At 40.9% G+C, this 19,553-nt stretch overlaps 1 protein-coding gene across 7 annotated transcripts in view; it reads left to right on the top strand.

Annotated features, from left to right (window-relative positions):
* Positions 1 to 19,553, top strand: part of ERICH1 (glutamate rich 1) — a 103,884-nt gene that overhangs the window by 70,891 nt on the left and 13,440 nt on the right. For 6 of the 7 annotated variants that reach the window (XM_054062667.1, XM_054062666.1, XM_054062664.1 and 3 more), the window contains exon 6: positions 3,337 to 3,517. In XM_054062667.1, coding sequence (XP_053918642.1) covers positions 3,337 to 3,410 — 74 coding nt within the window. In that variant the 3' untranslated portion in view covers positions 3,411 to 3,517. Of the gene's footprint in view, positions 1 to 3,336; positions 3,518 to 17,576; positions 17,712 to 19,553 lie in introns of those variants that run through there. The other variant, XM_054062668.1, reaches the window with a different exon arrangement.

Raw genomic sequence — 19,553 nt, 5'->3', positions numbered from 1 at the left:
AAAATATATTGTTATAAATTATTAAAGGCTAATTAAACACCTGCGAGATATTAATTTGACTCAACAGACTTTAAAAATACATTCTATTTGTAATTCAGGAATTTCGTTGAGTGCGAATATAGCGCTCTGAAATTTTACCTTGAATTCGGCTTTTAACAATACTTTCTCCCACTTTGGGCTCAAAAATAAGTCACCTTGCCCACTCTTTTCAAATTTTGGATGTCGTTCCCCTGAATAAGTGATAAAAGTTAAGCGTTATTACAAAAACTTGTCGTCTCAGCAAATTCAAGTTCTTATTATAGAAATACAGGTTAGAGCTGTTTATGAAGATAAAAAGGTACAGTACATCATAGTAATCTCAATTTTTTTACAAGTTTGGTTATCTTGCTTGTTTTGTTTATTTTCACTGGAGCGTGAATGTACTAGAAGAAAAGGTCATTCCTTATTAACATGATGAAAAGAAAACTATTTTTCTTAATTTGAGGAAGGTGTATTATTTTTGAAATATAAACCTATTTTTAGTTGAAGAAGCAGTATATAAACCCTTTCCCCTGTAGTTATGATTCTACCTAAGATGCCAGCATCAAAGGAATAAGAATGAATATTGTGTTAGGTTCAGTTTTGTCTTTAATTCAAGAAAGAAAAGTGTAGGAAAGAAATGAGAAGCCATGCATCTCTTTCATTCTCCATTAGTAAACTTTACAAAGCAGAGATACCATTATATAGCTTTTATTTCCTCATATATATGTTATGGTTTAATCTAATTTTCCACTGGGGCTACCAAGTCCCACTTGCAAGTTTATGCCTACTGATGATAAATTTGCTTTTCTTAGTAGCTTTTTCAGACCCTTTAGAGTAAAGTTATTGTCTGCTCAAGGTCTGCCGACAGAAAACCACTGGTTCAAGACCATGTTTTGGTATTTTCTCGACACCTCTTAGCATGTTATTCAGATAAGGAATCATGGTTCAACCAAAATTAAAAAGAAACAATGAAGAAAAAAAGTTTCTGTTTTATCTTAAAATCATTGGCATCTAGTAGATGCCAATGTTTGTAGTCAGAGCAAAAAATTCTGTAACAAGGTTGAGGGTAGGGTCTGAAAAATTTTGCACGAAGAGGAAATTGCTAAGGAGATTGAAACAGAGAAATTATCAACATTAAGATATTATCTTTAACCCTTCAATTAAATGAGAAAACATACTCGAACAAGAAAATCTATATGGTTAACAGAAGTACTCTTCACAGAATCACAGAATCACAAGGTTGGAAAGGACCCATTGGATCATCGAGTCCAACCATTCCTAACACTCCCTAAACCATGTCCCTAAGCACTTCATCCACCCGTTCCTTAAACACCTCCAGGGAAGGTGACTCAACCCCCTCCCTGGGCAGCCTCTGCCAGTGACCAATGACTCTTTCTGTGAAGAATTTTTTTCTGATATCCAACCTGAACTTCCCCTGGCGGAGCTTCAGGCCATTCCCCCTTGTCCTGTCCTCAGTCACTTGGGAGAAGAGCCCAGCTCCCTCCTCTCCACAACCTCCTTTCAGGTAGTTGTAGAGAGTAATAAGGTCTCCCCTCAGCCTCCTCTTCTCCAGGCTAAACAACCCCAGCTCTCTCAGCCGCTCCTCGTCAGACTTGTTCTCCAGCCCCCTCTTGTTTAGTTGTCATCCTCCATAGAATAGTTTGGATTGGAAGGGACCTTAAAGATCATCCAGTTCCAACCCCTTGCCATGGACAGGGACATCCCAGTGGCTCAGGCTGCACAAAGCCCCATCCAACCTGGCCTTGAACACCTCCAGGGATGGGGCAGCCACCACTTCCCTGGGCAACCTGTGCCAGTAGAACATCATCTCCGTCCTCCATCATCTTACAGTTGTACTTTGTGCTTCAGGTTTCTCCACGGAGTCACTTTTGACCTTGTATTTCAGAAATTATATAAAGTTGTGGTTGACCAAGAGTCTTTCTTTGACTGTGGTTGTTCAAAAATGTTGTTGTCGTTGTAAAAAAGAACAAAACTTCCTATTAACTATTTCCATTTATTTGGTCGTCTTTAACAAAAAGTACTGACCTCTAACTGAAGTTTTCTATAAACGTAAGGAAGACAATATTTAGAAGTCATATAGAAGTCAATATTTAGGCACGCATTTCCCGTGATGGGGGCTTGGCTGATCTCTGTCAGAAGTCAGTGGCCAAAAGGAAGCCGGACACCTTCATGATCCCGCACATTGCAGTGGACAAAGGAGGAGAGCTGTGAGAGGAAGTAATGCTCCGTTTCCTGGTTGGAAACTGTGGCTTTTGAAATGAGGGCTACTTAATTCTCATTTCACGTCAGTTATTAACGCACAGATGATCAGCTAATTAAAGAAAAAAAAAAAGTCATTATCTCCTAATTTATTAAGTTATTCAGCTTCTACTCATCAACCTCATCCCATTATCTATTAACATTTTCCCTTTGTTGGTTAGTACCAGGTCTCAAATATACTCTTCCCTTGTTGCCTAGGAAATTATCACTCACAGAAGAACTAGAAGCTTCTCTAAACTCCCTTTTTTTTTGGAGAGTTGTCCTTTATATATGTCGCCATCGTGGGGGTAAGGGGAATGGTGGTGGTGGTACATTTTGCAGAAGAGAAGTAATACAGTTTCTGTGTGCCTAAAATGCCCAGGCTGGATACACAAAGACCCTAAAATTATTAAATTTAAATGTGTTGGGGTTTGTTTGGTTTTTTTTGAATGAACATTCAAAGAAAAGGAAATGAAATATTTAAGCCATATTAGCATAACATTATAGAATCCTTCTAAATGTGATATCATGTGATAAGTGCTGTAGGAAGTCCTGTCTTTAAAAATAAATAAAGTCACGTAGATAATCTATGAATTAAGACAGAAGCCATGGCATTTTGAGGTTTTAATGCAGCCATCTGTACAAGACGACTCATTCTCAACTGGGGCTTTTAGGTACTAATGTAAGGGAAATAAGAAGGTGTGAAACGTTTAATTACTCTTCAGACAGAAAGAAGCGGAGAAGATTGCACTCTTTTAGTCATACCTATATGATCATGTCATTTTGAACTCCTTTTTTCTGAATTATTGAATCATAACAAATAAGACATTCCAAAATATAGAATGAAATTGTTTCTCATACAAATAACTGACCTAAAAGAAAATGCACCTGTTTATCTAGATATTCTTATACATTAGTCTTCAAGCTCCAATATCTGCAGTGGTTTTACTGAAATGATAATGTTGAGTGGAAAGAGATGTTCGCACAAGTATTTTTCTTTAATATTCAGAAATGTTATTGAATTATTTCAGGAGGAATTTATTTTCTTTGTTTCAGATCATACCAAGATAGTCACGTCTCTGTTCCATTACTGGATTACAGATATCCTTCCTGTGAAGAACAGGAAATAAAGCCTTGCCTGTTTCCATGTGCGCAGGGTTAAATTTAATATACAGACTCTCAACCAAGTAGCAATTGTTCAAGAAGAGCAGTGTCAATACATTTTTTACGTCTTCAGGTAAATGAATTATTTTTCTCTGTTACAAACTCTGTAAGACAATAAACAGGGTATAACTATGTGTGATTTTTGTGGTTAGGCGGTCAAGAATATGCTTATGGACTTGATGATCTTAAAGGTCTTTTCCAACCTAAATCTTTCTATGATTCTATATTTCTGTGCTGTGTGGCCTAAATCTTCATCTGGGTTAGTATGTGTATTTCACTTTAGGATAAGGGACTTATTAGGAATGATAAAGTCTGTGTGGATTATTTTTTTAATACAAATTTTTTTTGTTGTTTATAAATTGATCGTTCCTTTCTGGAACGTTTTATTTCTTTACTTGTCTTGTTTATCTAATATATCCATTTGCCTGAAAAACAGAAACGTATTTTTATATTTAAATCAAAGCAACGATACATCTGAGGAATGTATTTTTGCTGAATAAACTGCTGAATTATGGAAACAGATAGATTTCTACATGTGGGTCATGTCGGTACTGTTTGGAGTTGTGCAGAAACTTGAGTGACTTGTTCAGAACAATTCCACGGCTCAGTCTGTCACAAACTGATGGGCTTCGCTGACCGCAGAATTATGGGACTGGGTTCTCTCGCTGCTAACTGTGTAGTCATTCTGCAACTGGATTTATGCATGTATGGATGATAGAGCAAATAATATCTGTGGTTGCAAAGTGTTTTGGAATCCTGAAGAAAAAAATAATTCGTAAGTGAGAGGCTCTTCTTCCAGCTGAGTCATTTACCTGATAGATAATACAGAACAAACCGTTTCTTGTGTATCTGTGTGTTAGCCTCCTCATCAGTAGGCTAGGGGCAACATATTCGTCTCCTCCAACACGTGCTTGGAGTTACGTTACCAATGAGACTATATAAACACTTCATGGCCTTTTTATTGCATTATGTTATTATATATCCTATCATGAGGCATTGTTTTTAGTGATACTAAATGTGTAATAAAAATGAAATTATACCTCTTTCTCGTTAATTGAAGAAGTTAAAAGCGGCTCTGTGTCATGCCAAAGGATTGCAGGCACCAAAAAAATGGCGTTATGGCTAAGACAGCTGTGTCAAGCTCTGGAGAACTTGAGTTGGGCCGGTATCTGCTAGGAAAGATACTTAAACCAGACTTTGCAGAGGGGAAACTGGTTGTGTGTTCCCTATTTTAATGCTCCTGACTTGCTAACGCACGGGCATTGAACTGTAGCTGTGACTTTTCACCGAGATGCTGCGTGCCTCCATCCCACATCTGGAGAATGAAGAAAATATCACTTGAATATGAAGCACTTAGATAGTCTATTGATAGACCTCACAGGAAATTCATCTCAGATTAAGATTTGAGTGTCATGCAGTAAGTGGGGTCTAGAAACTACACAAAAAGAATATGCAGCAGTTCTTTAGGTAAGCATTACACCAGAAGGACGAGATGTCATCCAGAGGGACCTGGACAGGCTGGAGAAGTGGGACTCTATGAACCTCATGAGGTTCAACAAGTGCAAGGTTCTACACGCGGGTGGAGGCAATCCACGGTTTCAATACGGGATGGGGGATGATGTGATTGAGAGCTGCCCTGCAGAGAAGGACTTGGGGGACATTGATTGATGCAAAGCTCGACATGAGCCGACAATGTGCGCTCGCAGCCCAGAAGGTCAACTGTGTCCTTGGCTGCATCAAAAGCAGTGTGGCCAGCAGGGCGAGGGACAGGAATCTGCCTCTCTACTCTGCTCTCATGAGACACCCACCTGGAGTCCTGTGTCCATTTCTGGAATCATTAACATAAGAAGTATGTAGAGCTGTTGGAACGGCTCCAGAGGAGGCCACAAAGATGATCAGAGGGCTGGAGCACCTCCCATACGAGGACAGGCTGAGAGAGTTGGGGTTTTCAGCCTGGAGAAGAGAAGGCTCCAGGGAGACCTTAGAGCAGCTTCCAGTACCTGAAGGGGCTACAGGAAAGCTGGGGTGGGGCTGTTTACGAAGGCGTGGAGTGATAAGACAAGGGGGAATGGCTTTAAATCAGACAGGGTAAGATTTAAACTAGGCATTAGGAAGAAATTGTTCATGATGAGGGTGGTGGCGCACTGGTTGCCCGGTGAAGCTGTGGATGCCCCATCCATGGGGAATTCAAGGCCAGGTTGGATGGAGCTTTGAGCAGCCTGATCCAGTAGGAGGTGTCCTTGCCCATGGCAGGGGGGTTGGAACTGGATGATCTTTGAGGTCCCTTCCAACCCAAACCATTCTGTGATTCTGTGATCATCTCTCCTATACACTGAATATGAAAAAATAAATGAGATCATGTGATTAAAGACCATATTTTTAAACACACGTATAAACCAGGTCAATTTAGGTCCGTACGAACAACTGTGTTGCCTGCATTTCCTGATACTCGAGTGACTGTGCTGAGGGATGTTATCAGACTGCTTCCTTGAGGGACCCCAGGACCTGGGGTTTCCACCTCCTTGACTTCTGGATCCCACGCTGGTGCTCCTGGAGACCAGAATGTCTCCGTCCCACACTGGACCCCAGGACCTGGGGATTCCTCCTTGTCTTCTGCATCCCAGGCTGGTGCTCGGGGAGACCAGGATATCTCCATCCCACACTGGTGGAGGTGACTGCAGCTTTCGCGTTGCCAAGTTCAGCCAGCAGTGAGGCTTAGCACTTTCTCGAGGACAGGCGTGGACACACGCGACGCTCATATGGTTGACTACGCCAGCTGCTAGAGATAAGGCACTGCTTTTAGTGGTGCCCATGAGTAGCCCTACCAGCACTCACACAAAACACAAGTCCGGTCTACTTCTCGGACTGATTGGCATTGAAGTTCACGAGTGAAAACACATGTGCCTTCATTTCCTGGACTCACAAGCATACCCCCATCCGCAGATCCCTCAAATACCAGCACAGACCCCCAGGCTCTTATATCCCTGCCTGGATCCTGGATCCTCTTCCCAGCTCTGCAGGTCTCCTCCACACCAGCTACTTCAGCCTGACACACGCTGTCACACTTTCACACACTCATGTCACAATGTTTATTGCTTTAATTCCTCTTCTTTATTATTTCTCTTTCAGCGTATGATTTCTCACACTATTAAAGTGATTTTTCAAATTATGCTGAACATTAAATAGCTGCAGACAGAGAAGCAGATTGGATATCTTTGCCAAACAGCGATATGTTGTACTGTCAGTAGTCTGATCCCAGAATGTGAGTAAAATTTCTCAAATCCAAAATGTACTGCGCTTGAATTGGGTAATAATGGGGGAAATATTTTGGTCTCTCGTTTTTCCTTTGGCTTTAACTACTACAAGAGCCATATATTCTGTGCAGAAACCAGCTGATTCTAACAAAGCAAGCCTGGGAACAGTTTCATAATGTAGCTCGTTAGTCAGTGATATCAGATGTCTTTGTAAATGACCTGCAATACGAGCTGAATCTTCGACTTATCAAACCTACCACTATTAGAGTAACAGGGATTATAAAGGGTAGATGAGAAAGTAAAATCTGAGATGCTGGAGAGTTTAGAAAATTGGACCAAATTCAAGTAGAGACATTTTAGATTGTTCTTGTAGATAAATGCAATCGCCTAAGAGTGGTTTTGTTTCTGAAACAAACGTGCCAAGCAAGGGTGTGCTGAACTGCAGGGTGCGTTAGTGCACTTAAGAGCAATACACGAAAGAACACAGCAGAAGGGTGTAGTTTAAAGGCAAAAGAAATGGACATTACTCATCATGTAATAATATCAGGTAGGCAATATTCTAAAAATGGCAGGGGGGAAGGATTGTTTGGCCCTATGGTTAACATCCTGTTGGCAGTGAAAAAGATTTCATACACTAGAATTTAATACCTGGTCACTTGCTGTGCTTCTTCTCTTAAAGAAATGCGAGTGGATCTCCCTACACCTTTTTTGGCTTATTTGAGCAGCAGTTCAATCAACTGGGATATGAAAAATGAAAAAATTAAATTAATATCCTCCAGTGAACACAGTGTGATTTATATTTCTCTATACATAGAATCATAGAATAGCTTAGGTTTGAAGTGACCTTAAAGCTAATGCAGTTCCAACCCCCCTGCCATGGGCAGGGGCACCTCCCACTGGCTCAGGCTGCCCAAGGCCCATCCAACCTGGCCTGGAACACCTCCAGGGATGGGGCAGCCACAGCTTCCCTGGGCAACCTGGGCCAGTGTCTCACCACCCTCATGGTGAAGAAATTCCTCCTTAGGTCCAGTCTAAATCTGCCCCTCTCCAGTTTATACCTGTTCCCCCTCACCCTATCCCCACAATCCTTTGTAAACAGTCCCTCTCCAGCTTTCCTGTAGCCCGTTCAGGTACTGGAAGGTCGCTATAAGGTCTCCTCGGAGACTTCTCTTGTCCAGGCTGAACAACCCCAACTCTCTCAGCCTGTCCTCATAGAGAGGTGCTATCTATGGCTGCTTCAGCTTATCAGTGACTCATTTATTGCTTTGGATTTTCATGTTAAACTCACAAATGGCAAAGGAGACAGCCTTGACTTTTTGCTTCTTCTAACGAATATTAGAAGTCTAATGAATGTGCAGTATCATGTAGAATTTCTGAGACGTGAACGAGGGTTTTTTAGTGGGCCATCAGGGAACTTCAGACTGAACTGTACACACGTTATTACCAACATATTTCAAACTTCTGTGAAAGTTTAAAGAAAGACTTTCATAGAAAGTTTGTAAGAAAGTCATTGAGGGGCTGGAGCGTGTCCAGAGAAGAGCAATGAAGCTGGTGAAGGGGCTGGAGAACAAGTCTTACGAGGAGCGGCTGAGAGAGCTGGGGTTGTTTAGCCTGGAGAAGAGGAGGCTGAGAGGAGACCTTATCGCTATCTATAACTGCCTGAAAGGAGGTTACAGAGAGGCGAATGCTGGTCTCGTCTCCCAAGTGACAGGTGATAGGATGAGAGCGAATGGCCTTAAGCTGCATCAGGGGAAGTTTAAAATGGACATTAGGAAAAATTTCTTCACAGAAAGGGTTGTCAAGCACTGGCAGAGGCTGCCCGGGGAGGTCATAGAGTCCCCATCCCTGGAGTTATTTAAAAGACAGGTAGATGAGATGCTTAGGGATATAATTTAGTAGTGGACATGTATGGTTGGACTTGATCTCAGACGTCTTTTCCAATGTAATGATTCTATGATTCTAGAACATTAAAATATTGCTTTTAAAGCAAACATGGTCTTTGAACAGTAGGAACACTTGAAGGATCAACTAGAAAGTAGCCTGCATGTGGCTTCAAGAGTTAACTTTCTAGTTTACATAACTAAATATTCCACCATAAGGAAGGAACAGCAGCGCAATGGGAGAGAAATGGAGCTGTGGGTAGGTTATGGTCTCTCCTTAGGCTCCTGTACAAGTAAGATCACAGAGGCTGATGTTATCTTTTGCATCTGTACTAGTGAGCAGCAGGTCACTCTTGTATACAAGAGTATGAGTTCAAAGCCATTCTCTCCGTATATAGGTGCATGTTTTATTCTCAGAATTGCCTGTAAGACCTTCATTCTCTTTTGTGGATATGTAACATGGGAATCAGTGACTAACATTAAAGATTTTTACTGCTTCATAAGTGGTGCAATATTTTATACAGTACTTTACAGTCATGTAGATTTAAAATTCCTTAATGTGTTTTTTATGCCAGCTGGCTTTTCTCCCCTGCACCAGTGCAGGGGCTACTGCTCTGTAGGCTGAACCTCTGAAATGACATCCGGGAAAAAAAAAGGCAAGGAAGGAAAAAAGTGGTGAGTGACAGCTTGAAGGCAGGAAAAAACGTATTTCAGCAAGTGATATTTGGAATATCATAAAACCAGTCCACAGAATTAGAGTGGAAAGTGTGTGTGTTATGCTTGGACAGTGTGCTATACATTAAGTATAGTAACAAATAGTGGTAGCGAAATAAAACAGCAGACTGTAAGATTGGAAAAAATGCGTTATCTTTAATATTTAGGCCAACCTTGGGTTATAGCTGTGTAGATTTTATGATTAATTGCTTCAGCCCTACATTGCACCTGAAGAGCTCTGTGTTGCACGTGTTTATGCAGCTAATTTAGCTGCACTGTTAACTACTTTATTCTCTGCATTGCATCCAAGTAAATTTTGTTGAATAGGATAATTATATCTGGGTGTTTCACAATTTTTAATGTATGTTTTCCTTAGATTAAAAAAAAATGTATAATTTTAAACTGCTGTATTTATGCTCAACTAACCCATTGGGGAAAATCACTGCATGAATATAAAGAAAAAGTAGATATGTTACAAATGCTGTGGGTTTCCTGCATCTAAAGAGGTAGGAACTAGATTATTTGAAAATGTCTGTGTACACCACAGTCACTCAAGGTCAAATATATCGCTTTAATAAGGGTCTTCTCCAAGTTGAGTTCCTAATTGTGTAGAATTAATAGTCTGTAGTCATTTTAATGATCTGTATACATCTATAAAACGTATAAGCGAGCTGTAGTTCTCTTTTATGTTATTACTGCAATGCTGCATCTTGTTTTAGGATACCTAATGCAAAAAAAAAAAAAAGGTGTTATTTAAGATTGAAGTGGACCACACAAAAATTGAGAAGGAATTAGCCTGGTTCAATACCTTCTTTTCTTTTGCAGCTAGGCACCTCTAGGCACCTATAGATCTATAGGTTGTATCAACTAGAGGCTGCTTATCTTCCCTTTCAAGATCTTTGCCAGTCTCCTGAGTCCCTCAGTCAGAGCACAGATGATTCCCATTTTCTCAGCCTTTGGTACTAGCTTTCATCACCCGTTTGCGATGTTTTCAGGTTAACGCATTTGCGCTTTTTTCTCCCAATGCCTTTCACAGCTCTCTACAGAGCAGTCTTTCTATCCTCTTCCTTTCCTTCTTTAAACCCCTCCTTTGCCACGGTGCTGCCCAAAAGTTTGGCAACAGCGAGGTCGGTAGTGAGCTAAGACAACTGCCTACTGTGCTGACTAATGTTGCCGTATCGTATCTCTGTACTCCCACATCAATCTGCCCATTTTCTCATCTGTTTTCTCCTTTCTTAAGCTGGTAGCAATTTGATGCAAGGTTTGATCTGCTGCACGGCACCCAGCACAGCGAATTCCTGTTACACCCGAGGTGCCAGTGTGCTAGAGGAATGTCATAGATTAACTGCAATCAAGAATGTACTAGAACATGTAGGCAAGGCTGCTAATAGCTAAAAATAGCATAATCATTTTATGGTCACATATGTGATCAGTCTAGTGAAACGGGACCCGGTTGTCCCTAGTAAACACTTTGGAGGCAATGTTCATCTGCAGTTTGCCAAGGATAGCTTGGAGACATGCAGGATGGGATTAATTTCTCCTAATTTCAGATGTCTACAGTGTAGATGTTCCCATCTGAGCTGCCTGCCTGTCCTAAAGAATTTTATAATCACTGGGATGAGTACAGCCCAATGTAACTGATTGCTTAGAATAATAGCACAAACTGGAGAAGTTATGTAGTTACGTTGACTATTATGGGAGTGTAAACAGATAGGTCAGGTGGAAACCTCTGAGTTCAGACATCTGGATCTTGGAAAAAAATTCATGTACTGAATATGAAAAAGGGACAGGAATGTACATGTTGCTTGACCAGAACATCATCTACTCCTTGTGCTTGTCTGGCAAGCTCTTTTAACTTGGACAGGGCTTTGAGCCCCTCTCCTTGCTGCTTTCATGTCTTCTGTTGGAAAGCCGTTGCTTGGGAGTGGTGAAAGGGAGAAGGAGAAGAAGCTGTTGTACAACTGTCCCTGGAACTCACCTACCAAAAGCTGAGGAGGTGCTTCTTCTGCTCTTGGTCTTATTCCCTTTGCGTAATCATGACCAAAGTGACCTCCACTTCTCAGATAGCCTCGGTAGAAGATTGCTGTGTGATTAGTTCATCCTCCCAGTAGCCATAAGGAAGTGGAAGTGAATATAAATGCACAGAGAAGAACTAACCGTTGTTAGGAATATCAAACTGATTACCCATTACCTGTGTTCTGGAGAGTGAATCAATAGCAAATATATTTTTTTCAGAATCATGAGAGTAATCATCAAACTGTGTAGACATAACGATAGCTGTTTGATCTCTCTGGCATGCTGGAGCTTAAAATGAAGGTCGTGTTCAAATCTGATTGGAATTCAGGGAAAGCAGCTTAGCTTATTACCATTACTATAGCGCCAGATTCTATTTACATCGGTAAACAGTTTAAAATACTTGACATGTTATTCAATTAAATCTGTGATTGCTAACTGACAGACCAAAGTGCATTGATTTTTCCAACCACATTAGGCTAAGTACAAGGCACAGTGTTTCATTAGCCTGTCTGCTTAACCCTTTCACATTAATTCAATTACACAGTATAAAATTAATGCCTAAAATATTAAATAACTCTAAATTTCTAAATTAGAAGGCGTTGCAAGAACATATTCATCTCAATAGTTTCTGACATGTATTTATTACTGGATGATTTACAATCTGCTACGGATCCCATTGTTATCCAGTGGCAAAAGTCAATCAGGAAGTTTTTTTTCTCTGTACTCATTCAGTAAATTAATAGATTCATAAAGGGTAAGACTAAAAAGGACATGAGATTATCTTCTCTGACCCCATCTAGATCCCTGGTTGTAAATTTTCCTTTTACTTAAGGGTCAAGACCAGTAACTTGAGTCTGACAAAAGCACAATTCCTAGTTTTGCTAAAGCAAATCTTCTCCAGAGACGGTCAAGCTTGATTTAAAGACATCAAGAAATGAAGACTTAGCCACTTCTCTGATCTTTTATTCCAGTACTCAATCACTGTTATGGTTAGAAACATGTGCCTTATTTTAAATTTAACTTTAACTTTCAGCCATTGGTACTTTTCTTCACCAGATTAAGTAGCCCCTCACTAGCCACTATTTTCTGTCTGTGAAAGTTCTTGAACGCTGGTCAAGCTACAACACAACCTCCTTTTTGCTGCCCTAAACATTATCTCATCCAATTATTTTATATAAGGTATTTTCTACAGTCTTAAAATTGTTTTTCTGGCACTCTTGTCCATTTTCTCCATTTTTCCCCCATTTAGAGAAAGGTGCTGCAACTGCACTTAGAACTTCATCTAAGATCTCAGCAGTGCAAACTTTTGTACTCGCTACTCCGTTGTTTGTGGTTCCGCTTTTTGCCATGGGATTGTATAGGGCGTTCATGTTGAGTTATTTGTAATAGTAGGCAAGTAGTCTTGAAATTTATTGCTTTCCAGGATTTAGTCCCTGCTTTCTTACTTCTTAAATGTCTCACTTTCTGTTTGGCCATATTAACATTAATTTTCTTTGACTATGTCTAGATTATTATGTGATGGATTATTTTATGTTCCTATACTGCTTTCATTAGTATCAACTATCTGCTAATCTTAGTGTCATCTGCCAGTTTTACCAGCAGTGATTTTACGTTTGCTTACATATCCTTAATAAAAATGCTGAATGGTGTCAAGTACTAATAATAATCTATGGGATCTAAAGAGAAATAAGAACATTTAGTCACGTTTCCCTATTTATACCTTCTTTTTGAAAACACAGATCATCTAGTGGGTGTCTAATGTATCTAACAGGTACTTTATTGTCTTATATGGTTCTTTTGTTTGGTCAGAAAGTCATGTGGCACTGGATGACTTCTCAGGAGTCCAAGTAGCACAAGGTCATCTGCTGGTTTCAACAAGTAATTGAGTTTCAGTTTTCTACAAGAACGAGCTTAATTTTTTTTAGGTAAGGATAAGAGCTCAAACCAAAGCCACTGTACAAAAACTATACAATTTTGTTTTAGGGTATATTTAAGAGGAGGCAGAATAATTGAAATGTATTCAAAGTAAAAAGTCTCTCAGGTTTGTCTTCTGTGTTTTCAATGTGTTCCTCTGTGGGGAATGATTTGCTCGAGTTGCAAATGAAAAGATTCCTTATTTTCAAACGTGAAAGGAAAATTCATTAGTTCTTCCTTTTCTTATGAGCTGTGATCCATAACTTTAGTTATGAAGATATCTACTGCGTGCATTATCTGCTGGGTTGTATTTCTTCCAGCTGATAATTGAAGAAAGATCCTTGCAATAAGTTCATTACTGATTGATGAAAAAAAACAGTTTTGAGACGTAGACTTTGCTTAGGAAGGTGCATTTATAGTTTTATAGTGGGATATGCAATTTTTCAGTTTTCACAGCAGTTCTCTGAGCAGATTTCCAGGCGCGTTAGCTGTCAGTACCAGCATTAACTGGCTCAACCCTAAGCTGTTGTTGGAGACCAGTGTGAGGATTCATCAGAGGTATTAATGGAACGTCAGCTTAGTCTCCCAACTTGTGCTGCTCATGAAGTGCCAAGTTGGCATAGAATCATAGAATAGTTTGGGTTGGAAGGGACCTTAAAGATCATCTAAATCCAGCCCCCCCATTAACTTTTTCTCTTGGAGGAAGAATGAAGTCTGGAGAGAAGTCTCAATTACACTCTGCCCAAAACTGTCACAGCCTGGAGAGACGCAGGGGTGGATTCTCAGGAGGGTCCTTGTACGAGACAGAACCACCAGTGGGATTCCTGCCTCATTGCGGTGCTTCATTGTCCTCATGGCTCCCTTTAGTCAAGGCTGTGTCACATGCTGGTCCCAAAGCTACACAGTGGAGAAACAAAGGAGCAATAACAGCATAGCAGTGCATTAACCAGCAAAGTCTCTGCAGGGTCAATTGGTACAGGAGCTAAGCATGAAAGTGCGATGGGCGAGGGAAGCAAGCGGACGACTCAGTGTGAGTGATAAAGCAAGCTTCGACTTTATTCAAAATCAACCCGGATTATATATCTTAACATTCAAAAGATGCTTTGTTATGGCCTCTACATGATTAGTTACTAAAACTATTTGTCCTGTTGATTCATTGTTGCTATGCTGTTTCTTTCGAGCTCTGTTTATCTTCTTGCAGTTACATTGCAGTTACAGTTGGGCTCAGTGTTCCATCCTGTTTCCTTGAGAAAGATCCACTTGTCCCTTAGAAGTTTCTTCTTAGAGGTTCCTCCTTGCATGCTTACTGTTCTTTCAGTCCATACCCACACTCAGAGTTTAACAAGGTTTCCATTTATACAATACGTGTCTCACAAAGCTTTTCTATTGAATCATGTCCTTGCTCACGTAACCATTCCTCAATCCATTTCTCAACATTCTCATGTCCTTGTTCACTTAACCATTCCTCAATCCATTTCCCAGCATGAAAGGAAAGGGATTTTAAACCAACTTGCAACTGGAGGTACCACTCCTGCAACCAGCTGCGGGAACCCACGGTTCAATGGCGAAGGAAGAGAAAACTGAAGTGTTTTGCACCAGAAATTGCAAAAGAAAAAGAGCCAAAGATAAGAGATACTCAGCGCAGTACACCGATTCTCAGTAGGAATCAAGCTGGTGAATGCAGTTCTGCTGATTTAGTTGAGGACAGTCTTAACAGCCGTAGCCAGAATAAACCCCTGTATAAACCCCTCGCATACAGACAGCACAGAGCCTCCACCTCGCAGGTTCTGGCCTTGTGCTGACACAGAACATGCCTTGCAGGATTCCGAAGGGTTTCTTAACTCCCCTACACTGAAAGCCTTAGGGGAAAAAAAAGCAGCATTTCACAGAATCACACAGAATCACACAGAATCACAAGGTTGGAAAGGACCCATTGGATCATCGAGTCCAACCATTCCTAACACTCCCTAAACCATGTCCCTAAGCACTTCATCCACCCGTTCCTTAAACACCTCCAGGGAAGGCAACTCGACCACCTCCCTGGGCAGCTGTTCCAGTAGCCAATGACTTACTGTGAAGAATTTTTTTCTGATATCCAACCTGAACCTCCCCTGATGGAGCTTCAGGCCATTCCCTCTTGTCCTGTCCTTTGTCACTTGGGAGAAGAGGCCAGCTCCCTCCTCTCCACAACCTCCAAATGCCCTCTGTCAAAATGCCCTGGCAGCGTCCTTTTTTTTCCATCTGATTCCCTTAAACATAAGCAAAAACCATCAAAGTTCAATATCAAACCAAAAGCATTTCAGGTGTCCTTGTCCAGATACCCGAGACACAAAGACTTAGCTGAGTGTTTCTAGAGGTCCCATCCCCATCCCTTTCTTCTGTAATTTGCCATGACTTGCCCTGTTACAAAGAGTGAAAAGCGGTCTCAAACTACCTTACGGGGACCGTAGGATGAGAATCTGAGCATGGGCGGATCCTGGAAGCAGCTGGCAACAGTGACTTACGGATCACGGTGTGGTGAACATGAGGAAAGGAGAGATGGGGATACGTGAATGACGATGGTGATTCACAGACCTGAATCTGCTCTGTGCTTAACAACAGTCTTGTGGGTAACCTGAGACTTGCACTTCCAAATGAGAGTGGTGGAGAACACGGTAGGTATAAGTCACAAAGATGCATTGAGCAAGTATCTCTAAGAGGGTAATTAGTCTTTTGAATAATGACTGAGGGTCCTTTTAGTCAACCTTGATGCAGCTCCAGTTTCCAAGGCTGATCCAAATCATAGGAATTACTGGTATCATTTGTAGAGCAGTCTCTTGAATGGTATTTTGTTTTAAGCTAACTAAAGAAGTCTGAAAAGAACCTTTAATAGTACGAAACTCTTAGAAATCCAAACTAGGCAAATTTTTGTCACCTTTTTTTCATTAACTGAGTACCTAAATTGTTGTTATTCTTTGTCAATATCCAGAATAAGCAAGTAATCTGAAAAACCTGCCCGATAAAAGCATCTTACACTCAGCTACTATTCCTTCTCTTCTCTGGATTCAAATCTGAGCCCGTGGACCTGAGTGTTATCTCAGTGCATGGAATGGTGTGCCTGCATTGCCATTATGCCATGCAGGGATATTCATTCCCTTTTCCAATCTGGCAGCCTGTGCTTGTGAGCAAGAGTTATTACAAGTGAGTATGCTGTTCTATGGTATGCCCTGAGGCGACGGAAATGACTGCGGTCCAACTCTCAGCGCTAGACTGTTGTACACCAGGATATTAACTGTAGAACTGGCAATATTGCTGTGGTGCAGAGTCTTCCTCCAGGCACCCACAAGACAGATGGCTTTATCAGTACAAAGCCATTCACCTCTGCATTGCAATTGGGAAGAAATACAAACAAATTTCCAACTGTCTTTGCTAAGCAATTTTACAGCTGTCTATCTGAAATTAAAGCACCCTCCCTTGGCTGTGCTTTGCATTTTTATAGTGACTGGCAATCTTTTTTCCACAATGCTATACTGAGTTTTCTACTGAGTTTTTAAAGCCCACAAAAATACGTGACACTCCGTTAACAAAGAGCAGTGCTTCACATGGTAGGGAACCAAGCAAAGGAGGTTTCTGCATAATCTGTATAATTGGAGACTTCTTGTAGAGCAAATCATCTCTAGCAGGGAAAGGCTTTTGTATAGAAGTTCAGGGGAATGAATTGATTCTCACCTCATGGAAAGTCTTTGTAGAGCCTATATGAAGGGCAGCTTCCAGCCTGCAGCCCACCAGTCGTGTTCCTTCTGAACTTAACTGTGCAATGGTCTTTGAAGTGGTAGGAGCCATTTCAGTGCATTCCTCGATAACTGAATATCTGTCTTTGGCTCAAATGAGTGGGAATCCATGAACATCTCTGTCAAGTTGGAGTGACTTTTTCCTCAGAATCAAAAGTTAGTCTTAAGTAACATCTTAAGAGGAAGCACTCCGGGCATTTGCACCTCTTGGCTGTTGTAGCACCTGTGCTCCGGTTTCCAAATAAAATTAACACAAACTTCCCATCCATGGGAGGCAGGACTGAGCCATGCTTACCTAGCAGTTCCACCTTGCCATCAGGGAAACGCAGTTGGCTGAGATTTCTATAAGCTGTGAAATTGGAGGAGTTTGCAGTCAGCTCTGAAAGTAACTCGAAGGTGGGACAGTCTTGTCACAGCAGCTTCTGATTCCCAGAGAAGCCATGCACTGAAAGCACTCTCTCTGCCTCCGGACTGGAGAAGTCAGTGTCTGATAATCACTAAAAATCTTGTTGACGAGGGAATGATGCAGGAAGGAGATAAAAAGCTCCAAGAAGTCTTTTTTTTTTTTCCTTTGTATTTTTTAGGGTGGACACGGTGGATCTTGATATATTTCCTGCCTTGGAGAAGGAATATGGGAAGATTGAAGGAAACCTTCCCTCTAACTCTGAGTGAGGAAAGGAAATTCCAACAGCTTTTATTTCAAAATAGCTGTTTTTCTGCAGGTCTGGGAAGACTGTGTAAATGTTGGTAAGAACACGTAAGAGGGAGAAGAACACAAGTAAAGGAAGTAGGGAGCAGGGAAGAAAATTCGAAGGGCATGTCTGACTTGAGGAGTCCTGTTTACTCATTCTTCATAAAGAAGCTTTTCTTCCTTTTTGTTATACCCTTTTTGCCCTTTCCTGTATCGTTTTCGAGTCTGCTTCATCCTTTCAGAGATGGGAGGACCAAAGCTGCCCACGATATTAAAATGCAGGCTCTTCATGCATTTTTGAAGTGTGCTCTGATTTGTTTTCTAGTCCTTTCCGAATAAATTCAGTTGCTTTTTTGACCCCTTACTGGGTACTGAGCGAACGTGGTCATAGAAGTTATTTCATTCCTGAACAGTCTTTATCAGTTCATGTAATTACCTGCACCACTTTGCAATACCCTACACGGAATTTCATCTGCCATTTTATCACAAGTTGTTCGTGGTCATAGTGCTCTTCTGCGACTCTGCGCAGTCAGCTCTCAATTTTAGGCCCTGCGATAAACGTAGCGGAATCAGCAGTCTCTTTTCCCCCATTATTCATCACCTTTTCCAGGTCATTTAGGACTTTGCTGAGCAGCACAGATCCTGGCACAAAGTCCTGTTGGATTGCATTGGTGATTCCTTCCAGAAGGAAAACTCTGCATTCCTACTTTTTGTTTTGTAGCTTTTAATTGTTCATTTAAATAAAGAGCCACTTAGCTTATGAGGCTTCCTTCTTAAAAGCTTTTTTTTCACCAATTTTTAAAAATAATGCACCTTTAATACGCTTTTTCTGCTTTGATTCGTCAAAAAAAAGATGCCAGTAGGCTTGTGAATTATGTCTTCCTTTTACACAAGCTTAATGGAGTGCTTCCCGAGGTATTATTTCTTGCATCTGCTCATTCTCTTCCTTGCAATGGTTCCTACAGATTTGCCGAATGAGAAGATGGGGTTTGCTGGTCTGTAGTTCCTCCGATCAGCCCTGGAATCCTTTGTGAAAATCAGCCACTTCATCACCTCCCCAGCCCCTGACACTGGGACAATTCCCATGGAGAAGTTACATACCACAGCTTGCATTTGTGTTATTTCATCCTTCAGTTGGTTTAGAGCTCTTAGGCGAATACCATCTGGTCCTAGTGATCCGATAAGCGTTGTGGCATGGGAAGTAAGAATCTCTGAAAAGAGAATTCCGTGCTAAATCCAGTGCATCATGCTTAAGTGCAAATGTTCACTACTGTTCCTCTCTTGTTTTGTTTCCCACTCCGAGGTAATTTGAATTCTGTTTCAATCATTTCTGCTTGGCCTTACGGCCAGACAGCCACAACACTTAATCAGAATAAAAACTTATCTAATGAAAAAAAAACCCCACATTCTAGAAATGCTACTCTTTTGATTAATGTATTTTTCATGCTTTATTTCCTGCATAGATTGTTTTGCCTTCTTCTTAAGTTGATGAAAGAATCTTCCAATGTTCAGCTGGAGAGTTCACAACATAAGACATGTACCTTTACGCAGGATTGTGCCTAAAAATAGACCACTGGTTGTGTTCAATAGCCACAGCAATGCCATGATGGAAGTAATAGATGTCTCTTTAAGGGATTAGAGTATTTAAATAGGAATACAGATAGTAAGGAATGGGAACCATATGTAATTGGCAACGTGAAGGTAATTACAAGGAAACAAAACAAGGGGAAGTGTCAGAAAGCGTGCAAGAACAGAAATCCAACTAGCAATGTTCCCACTAAAGCTGTGTAATTTAATTTAAAGCTTTGAAGCATTTTCTATCATAGTTGGAAGGCTCTAGTGATTTATATCTTTTTATATAGCAGTTTAA

This window comes from Cuculus canorus, chromosome 3 (genome assembly GCF_017976375.1).
Source record: "Cuculus canorus isolate bCucCan1 chromosome 3, bCucCan1.pri, whole genome shotgun sequence".
NCBI classification, from domain to species: domain Eukaryota; kingdom Metazoa; phylum Chordata; class Aves; order Cuculiformes; family Cuculidae; genus Cuculus; species Cuculus canorus.
The sequence above is the reverse complement of the archived record's forward strand: the minus strand, read 5'-3'. Positions and strand labels throughout refer to the sequence as shown.